Raw genomic sequence first — 18,643 nt, 5'->3', positions numbered from 1 at the left:
GAATAGAGAGGGAAAGTAAGTTTAGATACTGTCTATCACCAATTAATTTTGTATAAATTATATTACAACAGAAAGTACAGCTAATTAGCAAACACACTTACCTGAATAACAGCACTAAACCAGCATGTGTTGCCAACATTCTTTAATCCAACCGGACAACTGTCTTGCCTTTTTCGATCATAGGGGTTTGGAGAGTCACTCCACACTTCTGGATGTGTCCTTTTCAAACTTGCTTTATTTTCTGCTATACTGGCTTCTAGAACTCTTAGAAAGCAGAAAGAGAAATGAAAAAATTAAAAGTAAAACAATAATATAGTAAGATAATGGTATGATATGTAGTCACACCTACAAATATTAATACAGAAATAATAACTAATCATTTGGTAATTTATCAGATTTATTCTTGACTCAAACACTTTTTTTTTTAATGTGCCAGAATGCACACTGGAAAATAAGATGGTACTTTATTTGCAGATGCAGTACTGTAGCTGATTTTCCACAATAAATGGCATTACATAGTCATGTTTACGAATGGAGTAAGCTTTCATGACTGAAGGATACCTATTTTTAATTCCACTAAATAAAGGAAATTAATTTTAAAAAGTCAACAAAGACCAATCATTTAAAACTGGGTCCTAACTGTTTAGGTAGACAACAACAAAGTGGGAAACAAAAAGAGTTTGAGAATCTACCAGTAGTCACTTTTCATCCACACGTATCACAGTGCTTTAGGCCTGGTCTACACTAGGACTTTAATTCGAATTTAGCAGCGTTAATTCGAACTAACCGCTCAACCGTCCACACCAGGAAGCCATTTAATTCGAACTAGAGGGCTCTTTAGTTCGAATTTGGTACTCCACCTCGACAGGTGGAGTAACGCTAAATTCGACATGGCTAGCTCGAATTAGGCTAGGTGTGGATGCTAATCGAACTTAGTAGCTCCGGGAGCTATCCCACAGTGCACCACTCTGTTGACGCTCTGGACAGCAGTCCGAGCTTGGATTCTCTGACCAGCCACACAGGAAATGACCCGGGAAAATTTGAATTCCTTTTCTTGTCTGGGCACTTTGAATCTGACGTCCTGGCTAGACATCGGGGCGAGCTCCGCAGCACCTGCAACGATGCAGAGCTCTCCAGCAGAGGAGTCAGGCCAATCCAAGAATAGAAAGAGGTCCCCAGCATGGACAGACCGGGAAGTCCTGGATCTGATCGGTATGTGGGGCGAGGAGTCTGTGCTGTCGGAGCTGCGCTCCAACAAGCGGAATGCAAAGACCTTCGAGAAGGTCTCCAAAGCAATGATAGAGAAAGGATACAGCCGGGATGCAATGCAGTGCTGCGTGAAAATCAAGGACCTGAGACAAGGCTACCAAAAAGTCAGAGCGGCAAACGGACGCTCCGGAGCCCTTCCCCAGACATGCCGCTTCTACGAGGCACTGCATGCCATTCTCGGTGGGTCTGCCACCACTGCCCCACCAGTGACCGTGGACTCTGAGGATGGCATAGTGTACCTGGACAGTTCCTCGGCGATGTTCGCCGATGGGGAAGATGAGGAAGGGTTTGTGGAGGATGGCGCAGGCGACAGCGAACACAATACCGCTTGCCCTGACAGCCAGGATCTCTTCATCACCCTCACAGAGATCCCCTACCAACCCTCCCCGCCCGTTAACCCAGACTCAGAATCAGGGGAAGGATCAGGCGGTAAGTGCTATAAACATGGAAACTTTTATTTTTTAAAAAACGGGTATAGAAAAAATAGAAATACTATATACAAAATTTTACATGTCAAACTATATAAATAGTAGGTCCACACATATAGGGATTGAACAATAATCCTCTTGGGACAGTTCAAGAAAGGTCTCAGAGAGCAGCTCGAAAAGCCTCCGCAGGAGGTTCCTGGGGAGAGGTGCCTTATTCTGTGCTCCATGGAAGCACACTCTTCCGCGCCAGGAGATCCTAATGTAGAGAGGAATCATCGCCTCCACCAGCATTGCTGCATATGGTCCTGGTCTGTGCAGGGCTTCCAGTAGCATCCGCTCTCTCTGACTGCGAGTGACCCGCCTCAGGGTGATGTCCGTCTGGACAGGCTGCATCTAAGTCGGGCAATTAGTGTATTGTTACTATTGTTAACGGTTTACAATTAGGTTGCATAACAACGACCCTCGCTTAACAGCCACGTGCTGGAGGCCACAGAGAACAAGCAGACATTGATCTTTCCCGTGCACTGGCGGGAGGGGCTGGAAAAGGCTCAGCCTTTCTGCTTTCCAGATTGCCTTTAGCAGGAGAGCACAGCTATCCACTAACTGATAAGCATGATCTACTTTAAGGCTTACCAGGACTGTCTGCAAGACGGATTATGCTGTCTCTCCCCGCTTGTCCGCTCTCCTGTGCAATGGCGCCGCCAATGAGAGCGTATTCCGAAATCTCGAACTTGTCCTGAGATCTCGTGAGACTTGGTGCCCTGTATGGTCTTGTTCAGAGAAACTGACTAGACTGTGTTCACTGTTCGCAAACATGTATCTGTTCAAGGAAATCATTTACTGTTTCCCATCACACAGCTTCTGCTCTTTCCTGGACTGCCCCGGCATCCCCCTCGCAGAGGCTGGCTCAGATAAGGCAGCGAAAGAAAAAGACTCGGGAAGAGATGTTCGCGGAACTGATGGCCTGTTCCAGAGCCGAGGCGGCAGAGCAGAGACAGTGGAGGGAGAGCCTATGTCAACAGCATCGCACACACATCGAACGGGAGGATAGGTGGCGGCAGGAAGACCATCAGGCGACTCAAACGCTGCTTGGGCTAATGAGGGAGCAAACGGACACGCTCCGGCGCCTTGTTGATGTTCTGCAGGACCGCAGGCAGGAGGTGAGAGCCCCCCTGCACTGTATCTGCAACCACCCTCCAACGCCAAGAAGTCCTGTCCCCCCCTCACCGAAAATTACAAGACGGAGGGGCGGTAGGGGCCGTGAGAACTGTCTCTGCACCACAGCTGAGCGCTAATGTTCCACACACCTCTGACGCTATAACTGTTTAGAAGCGCTTCCCTTACAGGATCACCCAGTCCCAAATCCAAGTTTCATCACCCCACTATGTAGTAGATTAATAAAAGCTGTTTGCTGTTGTTCACTCTTTCCGTCACGTCTTTCGTGTCAGAAGACTGTGTATGTGGGGGGGGGGGGGGCAGGGGATTTATAATTGCACGGGATAGCCTACATTAGCAGGGTACAGACTATCGGGGGCAGGATCAACTGCAGGGCACACACAGACTGCATTCAGTAGTCACCAGGGTCCCTCTGTGTGGTGTATGCTGCCCCGGGTCATTCTGTGATGTGTACGCTTGTCCACGGTCCTAGCGCCTGCCACCCCCTAATGTTAAGGCATGCTGCCCTTACCATGCACTTCCACCGTAGGCGCGATCCTCTCCGCTGCCCTGAGCCCCAACAAGAGCCCTCATCCACGGACAGATACTCACCCTTCCCCCACACCCCTCACCCCTTCCTACGCCCAAACCCACAGCCCAGAGCCTGCATCCAAATCCCTATGCAAAGACGGCACCACTCACCCCTTCCTGCAAACCCACCCCTACATGCACAACCACTTGAAACCGTCCCCCACCCCAGAGACCTATGTAGGAGCAGGAGGCTGTCCGTACTGTATTGTACAAGCGGTCTGTACATCAGTGCACACCGTACCCAGCACAGTATGCGTCCATGTTTCAAACCCTGAACAGAAATGCAAAGTAAAGGAAAGATTTATTAAAAATAACTGTTCCATTTAATTTGTTTAAAAACGTGTTTTGGAAGTGGGGGAAACTTGGAGAACGGGGTATGTAACCGCAGATCTCACTCAACACATAGAGACACAGGCCCAGGATCAGCTTCTCTTAAAATCAAGTGGAGAGTCATAGGTTACCCTGCTCTCCGAGGAAACTTGCTTTCAAAGCCTCCCGGATACACAGCGCTTCCCGCTGGGATAGTTTTTCGGCACAGGTGTCTGGCTGAGCGTAAACAGCAGCCAGGCGATTTGCCTCAACCTCCCATCCGGCCAAAAAGGTCTCGCCCTTGCTCTCACAGACATTGTGGAGCACACAGCAAGCAGCAATAACTACGGGGATATTCTTTTCGCTGATGTCCGAGCGAGTCAGTAAGCTCCGCCACCTCCCCTTGAGACGTCCGAAAGCACACTCCACCACCATTCTGCACTTGCTCAGCCGGTAGTTGAAGAGTTCCTTCTCACTGTCCAAGGCGCCTGTATAGGGCTTCATGAGCCAGGGCATTAGCGGGTAGGCTGGGTCCCCGAGGATCACTGTAGGCATCTGCACATCCCCAACTGTTATTTTGTGGTCCGGGAAGAAAGTTCCTGCCTGGAGTCGTCTAAACAGACCAGAGTTCCTGAACACACGCGCGTCATGAACCTTGCCCGCCCACCCAACGAAGATGTTGGTAAAACGTCCCCTATGGTCCACCAGTGCTTGCAGCACCATTGAAAAGTAGCCCTTTCGGTTAATGTACTCGCTGGCCTGGTGGGCTGGTGCCAGGATAGGGATGTGAGTCCCATCTATAGCCCCACCGCAGTTTGGGAATCCCATCGCGGCGAAGCCATCTATGATGTCCTGGACGTTTCCGAGAGTCACTACCTTTGAGAGCAGTTGCTCAACGATTGCGTGGGCTACTTGAATCACAGCAACCCCCACGGTAGATTTGCCCACGCCAAAGTGGTTCGCTACTGACCGGTAGCTGTCTGGCGTTGCAAGTTTCCAGAGGGCTATGGCCACTCGCTTCTGCACACTCAGGGCTGCTCGCATCCGTGTGTCCTGGCGCTTCAGGGCAGGGGACAGCAAGTCACAGAGTTCAAGGAAAGTGCCCTTACGCATCCTGAAGTTTCGCAGCCACTGTGATTCATCCCAGACCTGCAGCACTATGCGGTCCCACCAGTCCGTGCTTGTTTCCCGGGCCCAGAATCGCCGTTCCACACCATGAACTTGACCCATTGCCACCATGATCTCCACGGCGCGGCGTACCCTGCTTTGTGAGAGGTCTGCGCCACTCTGTGAATTCCTGTCCTCACCGCGCTGCCGGAGCCTCCTCGCCCGATTTCTCAGCAGCTGACTGTGGAAGAGGTGGACGATAAGGTGCGAGGAGTTGACAACGGCCGTAAGTGCAGCGATGATCGCAGCGGGCTCCATGCTCGCAGTGCTGTGGCGTACGCGCTGTAACTGACAAGAGAAGGGCGCGAACAGATTTCCCGCCGGCGCTTTCAGGGAGAGAGGGCAGGAGTGACGGTTCAATAATGACAGTCACCCAAAACCACCCTCGGCACATTTTTCCCCCCAGCAGGCATTGGGGGCTCTACCCAGCATTCCAATGGGCAGCGGGGAGTGCGGGAACTGTGGGATAGCTTCCCACAGTGCACCGCTTCCAAAGTCGACGCTGGCCCCGTGAATGTGGACTCAGAAATTCGAATTAGTGTATTTAGTATGGATACACAAATTCGACTTCATAAGGTCGAATCCACAAATTCGAACTAAGTTGATTCGAAATAGTCTTGTAGTGTAGACAAGGCCTTAGAAAGAATATCACCATCATTTGACTGATGAGAACCTGTAATGAAGGAAATTTACCTAGCTCGCTCAAGATCATGCAGCATACCAGTGACAAGCAGATTATGGAATCCATGTTTCTGGATCCCCATTTCCACATCCTGTGCAGTGGATTCATTGCCTTCTGTAGCTCAAGTGTACCTTGTGGATTAGGAAAAACCCACTCCTCTACCCAGAAAAATCTTAAACTGCTCCCATACAGAGTAGTTGGCATATTCAAGACTTCATATTCCTTGTAAGAAATGTGTTGTTCAGATACAAGGAATTCATCCCTTATACAGAAGCATAACCAAAACTGGAGCAAAAGCTCAAGAACCCCATTGAATTTAAATCATTGAGATTTCACTATATAGGGCACTATAAGGCAGGCATTTTACCTTTTAATTTGGCTATTAACTAAAACAAATTACTTCCCATATTAGCAAACATCAGTATTGCCTCAAGAGAACCTGAAAGATAAAGGAACTTTTTTTTTTTTTTTTTTTTTTTTTTAAAGTTGCTTCCCCCATCATCAGCATTTCTTTGGCAAAGTTAGGTGACAGCTACACTTTGGGAAAAGATCAGCTATTTGATGATGGCATTAAAGAGGACTTCAAAGCAAATATCACATCAATTTAAAACAATTTCTTGAACAGCAAGTACAATCTAAACTCTGGTTTGCAACTGATTTTGGTCAACAATTGTCAGAATAAATAAATAAATAATAATAACTGGAGATATACCAATCCCCTAGAACTGGAAGGGACCTCGAAAGGTCATAGAGTCCAGCCCCCTGCCTTCACTAGCAGGACCAAGTACTGATTTTTGCCCCAGATCCCTAAGTGGCCCCCTCAAGGACTGAACTCACAACTCTGGGTTTAGCAGGCCAATGCTCAAACCACTGAGCTATCCCTTCCCCCCCGTAATGTGCAATATAGTTCATGTGAGATCTGCTCAGCCCAGCCAAAAAAAGGGCAGTCAGAATACCCTACTGTGAATTTCCTACGCAGCCTTTGCAAGCAGGGTTCATAGAGAGCTCCCGCTGGATTGTAAGACTGGTCTCCCCAGGCGGAACCGCTAGGGCAGGGTAGAGGAATTCTGTTACCTGTGCAACTACAGGGGTCCATTCCCTGGCACGAGTGAAACTGGCATCCCCTGATGTTTTACCTACTTACCTTCTGACACCAGAGGTTTTGCCACAGACCAATAGCATTTATGTATTCAGTTCATTTTTAATTATTTTTCTTTTTAAAATTCTCTCTTCCTTTAATAGTAGAGAGTTCATCAGTTTGATCACCTATAGGTCTGTCTTAGCTCAGTTTAGATAAAGCTTTATTACTAAAGCTGACTTTCACTAGCCTTGTGGCAATTTCTCCTAGTTAGAAAGAAATCATCTGCTGGGAGAAAATTAGGTCTAACACGATCTGCCCTCAGATAACATAGCGCTTTTATAGTCAATAACCATAGACTCAAACATCAGCCTCAAATAAATTCATGTCACAGTATGATACTTAGCTTTTCAATTCCTTAGTTTTTGACAAGGAAGTAGCTCTGGACACAACCTTAACTACAGTGTGCAAGAACCAGTTATGGCTCAGTAAAACAGCTATTCAATATAAATTACTTGATGGGATATATTGAACCCTCTCAGCCTCCCAACTCATATTGAAATTGCTGCCAAAGGTTAAGCAAAGGAAGTTTGATACTAGGCCATTCTTATGTATGTAATATGATGTGGGACTTATGAGAAAGAATCCCTCACACATTGTCCTTGACACATGGAAGTGATCTGTCAAGATAATTGGGACGAGTATGTCTTACTTCTGGCTCTGGGTATCATCAACCCTTTTCAAAATCACAGCATATCGAACAGAAAATGGCTCCCAAGAACAACAACAAAAGTTATTTAATTGGAAGAGCAAGACCAAGACATGCATCAATTCATGAATCTCTTGATGCATTTTTAGACAGGACTCACCGTGTAGAAAAAATGACCTTAGTTTTAACAAGTAAAGGGACCTTTGGGTACAATCTTGCACTCTTTAGCCAACCAGAAGTCCCACTATCATCAGTGGGTATTCTGTCTGGGTACTTTCTAGAGTTAAAGAGCTTGACATCTAGGATGACTCTACCCCTTTCTACCACTGCCATTAAATATGGTAGCTATTTACATGCTCATACTATTACAATCCTAATTATTTTACTCATATATTTATACTTTGTTTGAAACCATCAAGTTTTAAATGATAAAGCAGATGAGGAAGTAAGTTATAGCAATTCTAGTAAGGATAGCTGCCTGTCTGGTAACAGAACACATTAGTCGTCTGAGAAATCTTAAGGTCATTAATATTCAAAGAGCAGTATATTTGAATCTTTTGAGTATCAGGACAGGTGACTAAGAGTTCTGGATACTCTAAGCTTGCTTTTTCTTTAGAGGCAGCTATGGCCAAATGTAATTTGTGGACCACAATGCAGCTGCTATCACATGTCCTATAAAATAAAAACCTATATCGCAGGAATGTTTATAAGAAAACAACTGGGCGAGCTTTATCGTGTTAATGCACTGGACTTCAATGCTTTATGGAGAGATTCAGCAGGGAAGAAAAAGACATTTTTACTTTAAAATAATAGAATCAATATTCCTCAATGACAATAGTTTGCGTGCACGCATGGCCATTTGGGTTGCACTTCTCTCAATAACCTGGTATTGACCAGTTCTAAAAAAATGTCAATTTAATGCAAAAAAACAAAACTACTGTAATGTTTCATGAATACAGTGATCACACAAATCAATACATTCATAATAGAAACCTTAATTCCACCCCTAGCAAACTCATTAGGCACCTCTCATTTGTGCCTTTGAAAATCTTACCCATAATGAGGATACCAAATTAAAAGATACGTGTCCTTCAATTATTAAAACTGATTTTTTCCAGTTTTGCTTTCTTGCCGCTGGAGTTTTTATTTGACTTTTGCCTTTCCCTTAGCCTAAGAAATAAAAACTGACTGCTGCATTTGCCCTTGTTTCCTTTTTTTTTAAAAAAAAAATTAGTTTCGCTTTCTGGTTTTCAGAACAGAGAAAAGCTGCCAACACACAGCAAAGGAATGAATGTTAGTATCCAAGAAGAAAAAAAAATCTGTTTGTGTTAGGCTTTCTATACATATAAAAAACAAAACCTAAAATCCTGTCATAAATTGACCATAGTATCTCTGTAAACCTTAAATGTCAAATTTCTGTATTTGACTTGTATTCAAACTTATTACATGAACAATACACATCTATAATTAAAAGATAAGTATGTTGCTAGTATAAACAAACATTCTTTATTTTATTTTGGTGAGGATGTATAGGATTGACCAGAGAGATCCTATGTGCTTCTTGTATACGTGATACAAATAAAATGGCACATTGGGTTGCTAGTTTCTGCCACCAGAGAAAAATACTAAAAAACATTTGCAGTATTTACTTGTCGATCAGAAGATTGCGAAAAGTGGTCTTTTTAATCTTTGCAGTGTGGAAAAGGGACTATGGGTAAAAAGAAAAAGGTCTATGTCTAGAAGACCCTTCAAAAGCAAAAGAAAAGGTCCTGAATAGAGGCCAAAGCAAAGAACAAAAAAGGAAGTCGTCCTGCAAGATGCACCTAACCCTCCGACACGATTATGAAAACAGTCTAACTAAAAGTTCACAAGAGCTGAACTTCTCATATGAAATTAGAGAAAAACAGCTTTGGCTGTCTTGTACTAAAATAGTAATTTATGAGAAATTATGCCTGAACATACATATACTGAAACCTGAAGAACAATATCACCAGCCACATTAACTAACTACCAGGAGCAAATCTCCCTCTTGTCTCAGCCCCTCCTGTCATCCTAAGGAATGTCAGACATTTTAAACTAGTCCAATAATGAGAGGACCCTGATCACTAAATAGCCTTCCAGATGTATGGGAAGAACTATCTTTAATGGGCATGTTTACGTTTGCAATTAGTACAGTTTCTATTTTTCAAAGAAAAATATTGAAGGGAAAGGTGGGAAATTACACTTCAGAGAAGAAGCCTTTTCATTATATCTCTGACTTTGCTAAACACAATGTGCTAAGCAATGCAATTGTTGTGGTAGGCCTCCTAGCTCCAACTTGTCTCAGACTTAAGGTAAAGGGCCATTTTGGAGGATAAAGCAACAACAGCTAGAGCAGCTTAACTTTCTGTGGGAACCAAAGGCATGCACAAAAACCTCAGTTAGGTGCACACTTAACAAGATTACCAAATAACCATTGCAACTGGGCAGTACCTCACTTTCAAACACTCGTACCTTCGGTCAAATGAAAGCTACTTTCCTCCACAGAAAGGCCATGCATAGCTCTTCAGCGAGAACTATATCCACAGTTAATTGCAACTTTCAAGACTCATTTCAGCTGTACTAGCTGTTCACAAAAGAGGTCACAATATATTTTCCATTTTTTCTTTTTTTAAACTTTTTAGCAAAAATAAACACACCCTCATCCCACCCCTCCACCTTAGGCAAAACCAAGTCTAGAAAATTTCAGTCCAAAATGTGAATGTTTTTCAGAATTCTGACCCTCTGAAACAAACAAGTTTTGTAACAAAAAAACATGTTGCCACCTGTAATGTGGCAGCTCTTGTTTCTGCTAAAATTTAAGAACACTAACAAAATTATACTTTTCTGCCACAGAAGTGAAAAAGTGTTATCGTAATAATGAACATTGCAAGCATACAAAGAAGTGGTTAGCTTCGTAATCATATTTTGCTTTCGAACTCTTTCCCAAATACACCATAGAAATGTCTTTCAATTTTAGGTTTGATTTTAGAAAAAATTGATCAAAGGTCTCTGCTTCCAAACTGGTCCTAGGTATTTAAGCAAATGTGCAGCCATGAAATATACCATTAATTTCTAATTAAAAATAGAGGGCTGGTTTTTCAACAGAAAGCATACAGTGCAGTAAAGCAACACTCCTGAAGCCAGATGTATCAGCAGCACAACAGATGAAAATTAACAAGTTCTACTTTATTAGATGGGGGGGGGGGGGGAAACACAGGCCAATCTCTGAGTCTTTTAAAATTTTATTTCTGCTTTATGTAAGTTGTTTGTTTACCTGCTAATGGCTTGTTCCTCATCTGTTATTCCAGTCTCCCTGAATGCCCTGTTTGATTCCTCCAAACTCAAGGCAATTGCCCTCTGAAGATCATCTTTATCATCTCCAGTGAGATCAATCACATCTGAAAAGCAAAACTATCTTTCTCAAAATTAAAAGTGAAACAGAATGAAAAATAAATCTTACGGTAGAGGACACAAAACCAGCATGGACTGCTAAACCAGATTCAAATTCCTCCTCAAAATTCACTTCTTTTGGCTTGCTTTCCACCACTAATCTTAATGTCTTCACTACCTACTCCCTCTCCTACATGATAATTAAAATAAGGAAGAAAAAGAAAAATACAACACTTGTTCCTTTGTAACTAATGCTCTACAAAGAGCATTTTTCCCTTTTCCAAAGGCTTCCTGTTTCCCAAGTGGTCTCCATCAAGTTACCCATCAATATAGGACTGGTTCTGCAAACTTATAGCTTCCTGCAAAGTCCCTTCTCTACTACTGCTTTTAAGTTCAGTGGTGTAACTGTCTTTATCAAGGCCAAGATACTGCTTTTTCCCAAATTACGTTTGATGAAAACAGATTTTCCTTAAAGGATATCTTCAGGGAATAGTCACTATTATCTCACATAGAGCAATGCGTGCTGAATGTCCCCAAAACACAGACAAAAGCACAATCTTGCTAACGCTTGCATGTGTATTGTATAAACACAGTCAGTGAGATTAGTGATGTAGGTAAGGTAATTACATACATAGGCATTTGCAGGATTAAGACCTAAGCAAGGAGTCAGAACATTATTAGGCTAAATCTTCCCTTCCCTCCATTTTTCCTCCCATTCTCCCTCTCACACTTTTTTAGTTTGAAACTAAACATGTTGAATTTCCTTAAATCTGAATAGTGGAAGCAACCAGCACAACATTCAATTACCAAAAACATCAAAGAAAAATGATCAGAGATTGAGGTTCAAAATAAGAGTCCCCACTCTGGCAATCCATCCAGCCTTTTTTTTTTTTTTTAACCAAATGATTAAAAATGTAAGGGGCCTATTTCTTACTTTCCCTACAATAGCAGTAACCACACACACACACAAAATAATTTTATCAGCTGCCAGCAAACATAACTTATGTAAACTTCCCAACCTACTCTATGCAGCAGTAGAAACTCTTCTTTACTCAGCAGAGGAAGTATATTCTCTCTAGCAGCCTCCCACTGCTAAATTATGCATTCCAGTCAAGCAGAGAAACTCTTCCCAGGGCAGTCAGGCTAATGGGAATGATGGCCAGCTGTGCAAGACTGCTAGAAGGACAGGGGACTGAATGTATCAGACTTTCCATGGCTGAAAAATCCCACTTTGCAAGTCAGCGGGAGGGAAGGAATTATGTTGTACAAAGATGACCCTCACGTGTACCTGTATGATGTCAAACCCAGAATCAGTGCAGTGCCATTTTCACTTTCTTTCCTGTTCTTAAGGGCCAGAGCAAAGTCAAACAAAGCAGCTATGCCAAGGGTAACTCCAGCCTAAAAGCAATGTTAAAAGCAGATGGGAGGCGGGTGACAGAATAGAGAGCTACAAACTTGGGAGTTATAGAGGAAAGGAGGTGAGGCAATTTGTTTACATTTCCCCTTTCACTGCCTAGCCTTTGTAACTCATTCCCAAGAACTTCTCGTTTTAGCTTTCCCCTGATAGATTAGCCTGTGGTGGAGTCAGTATCCACTATTTTCCCAGTCTTATATAGCTGTGGATACTTTCTGTTGAATCAAAATAATACACTGAAAGTGAGATGTTACAATCATTTCCATAGCTACACACCAATCGCAAATAGAAGCTGCAGCTAAGAAACGACAGTTCTTTTCTCACATCTTCAGAAATTAGGCATAGCACTGGCCCTTCTCCCACTGCATTTCTCCTCACCAACTTCCACCAGGGTCTCTGTTATTTGGTTGAAATTCAATTTAATTTAGATTTTGAGCCCTTAGTGGCAGCAACCATGTCTTCTTACCTGTAAAGCAATATACACATCTATAGCACCTTAGTAATAAACAACAGCAAGAATAACAGCAAAGTAACTCATTTTACTTTAAGAATCTATGTGATGCTTGGAAACAGTTCCTGAATTGATTTTTTATTTTTTTAAAAGAACATTTAGAGTCTCAGGCTTGCAAATCTCACTCCAGAGGGGGCTAAATCCATTATGAAATGATAGCTTCCTTATTAGCTGAGTGTAACACCTGATGCATTATGGATTTTAGTATTCTGTACATGCCAATTCAGACAAAAAACTGGAAATTTACAAATATGGCACCACACCTGCAAACTGAGAGACTTGGCCATTCAGAGCTGGAGTATGAACACTTCACTGATGGCAGATTAAAAAAATACATTAATAACAATTGCAGAGAAAAGAGGCAGTAAAGCAGTTGGGAGTGTTATCCAGTGGGCAGCATATTGATTTAGGGCTCTGATCCACTTGTTCAAAAAAATTTTAAAAGTAACAATTTCAGTTTCTGTCATTGCCAAAACCATTTAATGAGTTACAGCTCCACAATTTATAATTATCTGTTATTATGCATTTCCCACCCATTTGCTGGTAGGCACTTAGCAACCCTGCAGTCTCACTGAAAGTTTCCTATATTTCCAGTTGCAGAGTGCTGGTAGTGATCACAACTAATAAAGGATGAACATAAGAACAGCCATATTGGGTCAGACCAAAGTCCATCAAGTTCAGTATCCTGTCCTCTGACAGTGGCCAATGGCAGGTGCCCCAAAGGGAATGAACAGACAGGTTATCATCAAGTGATCCACGATGGTGAAAGGTTAGTTTGGGGGAAAAGCAGGTTGGAATAAATGGGCATCCTCATTAATTAGGTGAATCTAGGATTACATCAGTCACTTCTTTGGAGAGGTGGAGGCTTCTGCAACCATTCCTTTTTCATTGGGGTTGATAAGAAATCTTTGAGTTATCCACATCTTATACAAAAATTAAAAGGAAGAGTCAATATTTAAGTGAAAAATAAAAACTTGGAAATCTCATTTTCTTTACACACACACACACACACACACACACACAAATAGCATCCAAGACACAAAACACAGTAGTTTTATCACTGCAAACTACCCTGCATCGAGCCTAGACATAAGTTCCCACTGCTAAAAAAGCAAAGGCTGCCAAAATATTTCAAGGTCAAAGTCCACTGACACTTTGCCAAAATTGTATTTTTTTCCTTTTTTCTGGTTAATGGACAACACATTTTTAATATTTTAAATGTTTATTAACATGTACTATTAGCCTAAATGCTAAGAACATCACAAAAATGTACTCTTAATTGGTGAACTAAGAACAGAAGTTGATCATATAGTATTAAAACAAAAAGGAGATTCCCCATCTACACTTTGTTCCTAAAAATTTTGCTAGTGAAAAGTATTTTTAAAGATGACATATAATTACACATCACCAAACAGCTTTAGTTTATATGGTGCCTGATTCCGAGCCCACTGATGTCAACAGAAATGCTCCAATTGGTTTCAAAAGGCTTTAGCTCAGGTGCTATATGATTTTCTTTTATAAATTGTACTTCACTTCTCATGTGTTCATATGCATTTTTCCCCAAACAAACAAACAGTTACTACCTATTACTTATCCCTTTCATCATATACACATTCACTGTAATTAATTTGTGGCACTGAATGGGCGATAACCCATAGCTGAAAACTGATGTTACCTAAACTTCCTTTTCTAATGTACTTCGATTGTTCTCTATATACTAATTCCCGATTCTCCAAGCATACATGGTGTCCCCCCAAGAAAAATTCAAACAGTGTTTGTTTTTTAAATTCTGATTAATATTTTGTAGCTAGTTAACTCTTAAGTGTACTGAAGTCCTTTGGTGCAATACCTTGAAAATGAAAGGGTCTAACTTTGAATTTTGCATAGTCATTGGTTACATTGGCTGATTGTTCATCTGATTTATGATGTTCCTTTGATTTATGAGTTTACATACTGCTGCAACACTGAACCAGTGGCTTGTGGTTATTAAATAGCGACTTCTACTGGAGCATGATGAACCTACTCATTTTTAAAGCTTATCCTTTGACTGATTAAGTAGGAATTTAGATTTTGGAGCTAACGGTTCTGAATTGAAATACCTTTAGTGAGGCTTGTGTCTGGATAACTACTGATTCATAGATTTTAAAGCAGAAGAGGCCATTAGATCATCTGGTCTGACCCATATAACACAGGCCATATGTAGAATTTCACCCAGTTACTCCAGATTTGGCCCTACTAACTTGTGTTTGACTAAAGCACATCTTCCAGAATGGCATCCAGTCTTGATCTGAACATTTCAAGAGATAAAGAATCCAACACTTCCCTTGGTAGTTTGTTCCAATAGTTATTCACCCTCACTGTGAAAAAATATGTTTTATTTCTGATTTCAATTTGTCTGGCTTTAAATTCCAGCCATTGGTTCTTGTAATACCTTTCTCTGCTAGATTAAAGGACACAGTGTTTTCTCCCCATGAAGGTATTTATACACCATAATTAAGTCACCTTTGGACCAAGCCCTTACAAATGATCCTATAAGAGGAACAGAATTTATTCTCAAACTTTGCAGCCAAATATGATTATTGTGGGACAAAACAACAACGACCTCTTAATTTTGTTAATAAGCAAAGCAGCTCCTCAGAGTTATGCCAATAGTATTGAAACATCAGTTTCAGTCAAAGACTCAAAAATGCTATATCTGCTGTTCAGAAAGATTAATTTTGAATAGGAAAGAAGGTGACATGATCTTCAAAAGGTCTAGCTGGGTACACTAGCGACCTTTACTCACAAACAATTAGTGTACACAGATGAATAGTGGAACTACTATTGGAACTGGCTCTTGCTTTTGATAGTTCTTGGTTTTTTGTTTTGCTTTTTAATCTATGCAGCTGTATGTATTTGTGGTGCATAAGGTCCAGTGTTTGAAATCCTCCCTACGCATTGTGTATTGCCACAAATGGGGTTAATAAGTGAAAACATTTCAAGTATGCCAATATACAGACACTACTGGTCCATTTTTCTCCAACTCATACACTCAGTTTGCTTACTCAGGAAGTTCCCATCAGATTATTTAAAATAAACTATTCATATTCTAGTTTAACGGAGTTGTGTTTTTAAGAGACAATTATTGCACTATTTGAGTTCTTAATGTCAAAGATTTTACTAGAGTGAAATCAATGGCACTAAAAGGAAAAAGCAAATGGGAGGAACCTGGAAGAGTGAGAAGGCTATGACACTCACCAGGAGACACAGACAATGAGTGGCAACTGAACCTGGGAGCATGCAGTAAACAACCATGGACACACAACTGCAGGCACAGGAGAAGGAAAATTAAGATTTTGGTCTGTTGAATGAAAAGCTGATGAGTATGGGAAGACCAAGATTTTCAAACTGTTGCCATATTGAGATTAAAGAGTTAAGATTACATAATAATTTATTTATTACTGTCTAAGCAAAGTGAGATCCTAGAACAGGGTGGGCAAACTGTTTGGCCCAAGGGCCACATCTGGATATGGAAATTGTATGGCGGGCCATGAATGCTCATGAAATTGGAGGTTGAGGTGTGAGCTGGGGATGAGGAGTTGGGGGTGCAGGGGGGGTGCTCTAGGCTGGAATAGAGGGGTTCAAGGGCAGGAGGGGTATCAGGGCTGGGGCAGGGGCATGGGAGGGAGTGAGGGGTGCAGGCTCCAGGTGGCATCTACCTCAAGCAGCTCCCAGAAACAACAACAACAGCAGCAGCATGTCCCTCCCCCATCTGGCTCCTATGCAGAGGTGCAGCCAGGCAGCTCTGCGTGCTGCCCCATCTGCAGGCACCACCCTTGCAGCTCCCATTGGCCACGGTTCCAGCCAATGGGAGCTCCAGGGGCAGTGCTTGGGCAACGTGCAGAGCCCCCTGGCTGCCCCTACATGTAGGAACCGGGGGGAGGGGGAACACCACTGCTTCCAGGAGCCGCAGAGAATAGGGCAAGCCCCCAACCCTGCTCCCCAGCAGGAGCTCGAGGGCTGGATTAAAACGTCTGGAGGTCCGGATGCTGCCCCCGGGCCATAGCTTGCTCACCACGGTCCTAGACTCAAACTTCATGGAATTTCTTTGTTCTTAAAGTGTTACCTTTTGAATGTGGCATCCAATCAATTCCGGGCAATGTTGTGAGCACCAACGGGCAGAACCCTATTGATTTTGATGAAAATCAAAAAACCAGAAGAGGGAAATGGGTGAATACGGAGCCTCTGGGATCCAGTTTGCAGACTCAGCACCAACAGCTTTCCTATTGTCTACAGATCGAAGAACCAATCGATAGCAACCACAAACAAACACCAATCCTCATCTCAGTCCAGCCCATCAATCCCAATATAGCTTAAATTTTGACATCCAGAGTGACTCATCTTCCAAACAGAAAGAAAATAAGTAAAAATGGTGGAGGGACAGGGGTAAATGTGGGTGAACACTGAGCCCACCACAGGGAGAGAATGGGGGCAATGGTATCGGGTGGGGCACACAGAGCCCGTGGCATATGCCATAGGGAGGAATCAAGGGACATACAGCCTTTGGCATGACAACAAAAGCAGTAGTGTTGCAGGGGGTCCCTGAAATAGAGAGGGAGAAGAATTTGGCACACAAGGAGTTTATGGGGAAAAAGAGGAATGCAAGGAGCCCCTAAGCGTGTGCAACAAGCTCAGCCTACAGAAGCAACAAAGCCTGTGACTCTCTAGTTAATATAGCTCCATAGATGTGCAAGGGACTTTTACACTCATAAAACTGTCTCTGCCAGAGGAGCTTAAGAGTTACACAGAAGAATAATTTCTATACATTAAATATTTCAGTACTTAGAATTTGATAAAATTTTAGTGGTATGAGGGAGAGAAATTCCTGTACTTTAGAACAGAGAGGCGTGTGGTTATTTCTGCAAGGCTTGGCTGAAGTTTGACCCAAAGACAATATTTTTCTAAAATGAATTTCTCCCTCTTTCGCTGCTGCTTCCTCCCCTAATCCTGGATTCTTTAAGTTTCTCAAATAAAAAGGAGAAAATAAATACTATGTTTAACAATGTAACAGTTCTGACTAACATCCCCAGACAAAAATAAATTGAGGTGAGTTGTTTTAAATCATGCTACTAAAAGCACTGAACTTCAGGTAGGAAGTGCTTCAAGTGCCCTATACTGGCACAGCATTATTAAACACTACTGTACTTCTCTAGTTTTTTGCGTTGCTATAGGCGCAGTGGTCTTTTTGCAAAAAACTGCAAGGTCTCTTTTGTGCCTGGGATCCACATGATACAACAAAAACTCTAGATCAGAATTTTTGTATGGGTATATTGCAACAACCCCAACATTTAACAAGTTTTCATGTTATGGTTTCTATTTGCATACACTCAAACTGACTACCACTTGCACACAGAGTTAATCAAATCAACTGTATATGCAGCTGTTGGTGCTAGAAAACTGTACATGCAGGTGTTGGGACATGCAAAGTTTGGCATGCACAAGTGTATTAAGGCTTTTGTGATAATGTGGTCTTTGTGTTTAATACTGAATTAATTTCTGATAAGTAGTAAACCAAATTTACAAAATATAAAGCAGTGTAAAAGGTAGGAGTGGAAAGGTTCTTTATTTTCATTAATTAGTCATGTTTTTAAAATCTTAACAATTCAACATTCAATTAATAGCTTTTCCCAACTGCTGACAAGCCAGTAATTTGCTATAAACAGGGTCTGGGCAGAAAGCCTACTACTTTTGAGGAACTTCAGTTTCCTAACACTTCCTTCCATGTTGGATAATGTACTTGGTGGCTCAACCAGATATTTTATTCTTTACTAAGTAAGCATCTTTCAATAGTATAGAGCCAGTTAAGCCAATAACCTCAAGAATAAGCCAACTATGCCTTTTTGCTTGGCATACACTCAAAAGCCACAATAAACAGATTTT

At 42.2% G+C, this 18,643-nt stretch overlaps 1 protein-coding gene across 5 annotated transcripts in view; it reads right to left on the bottom strand.

Annotated features, from left to right (window-relative positions):
- Nucleotides 1-18,643, bottom strand: part of USP25 (ubiquitin specific peptidase 25) — a 127,166-nt gene that overhangs the window by 74,372 nt on the left and 34,151 nt on the right. For all 5 annotated transcript variants that reach the window (XM_045002162.1, XM_045002158.1, XM_045002160.1 and 2 more), the window contains exons 4-5: nt 10,684-10,807; nt 102-264 (exon numbers count right to left, since the gene is read on the bottom strand). In XM_045002162.1, coding sequence (XP_044858097.1) covers nt 102-264; nt 10,684-10,807 — 287 coding nt within the window. The remainder of the gene's footprint in view (nt 1-101; nt 265-10,683; nt 10,808-18,643) is intronic.

Source organism: Mauremys mutica, chromosome 1 (genome assembly GCF_020497125.1).
Source record: "Mauremys mutica isolate MM-2020 ecotype Southern chromosome 1, ASM2049712v1, whole genome shotgun sequence".
In the NCBI taxonomy this organism is placed as follows: domain Eukaryota; kingdom Metazoa; phylum Chordata; order Testudines; family Geoemydidae; genus Mauremys; species Mauremys mutica.
The sequence above is the reverse complement of the archived record's forward strand: the minus strand, read 5'-3'. Positions and strand labels throughout refer to the sequence as shown.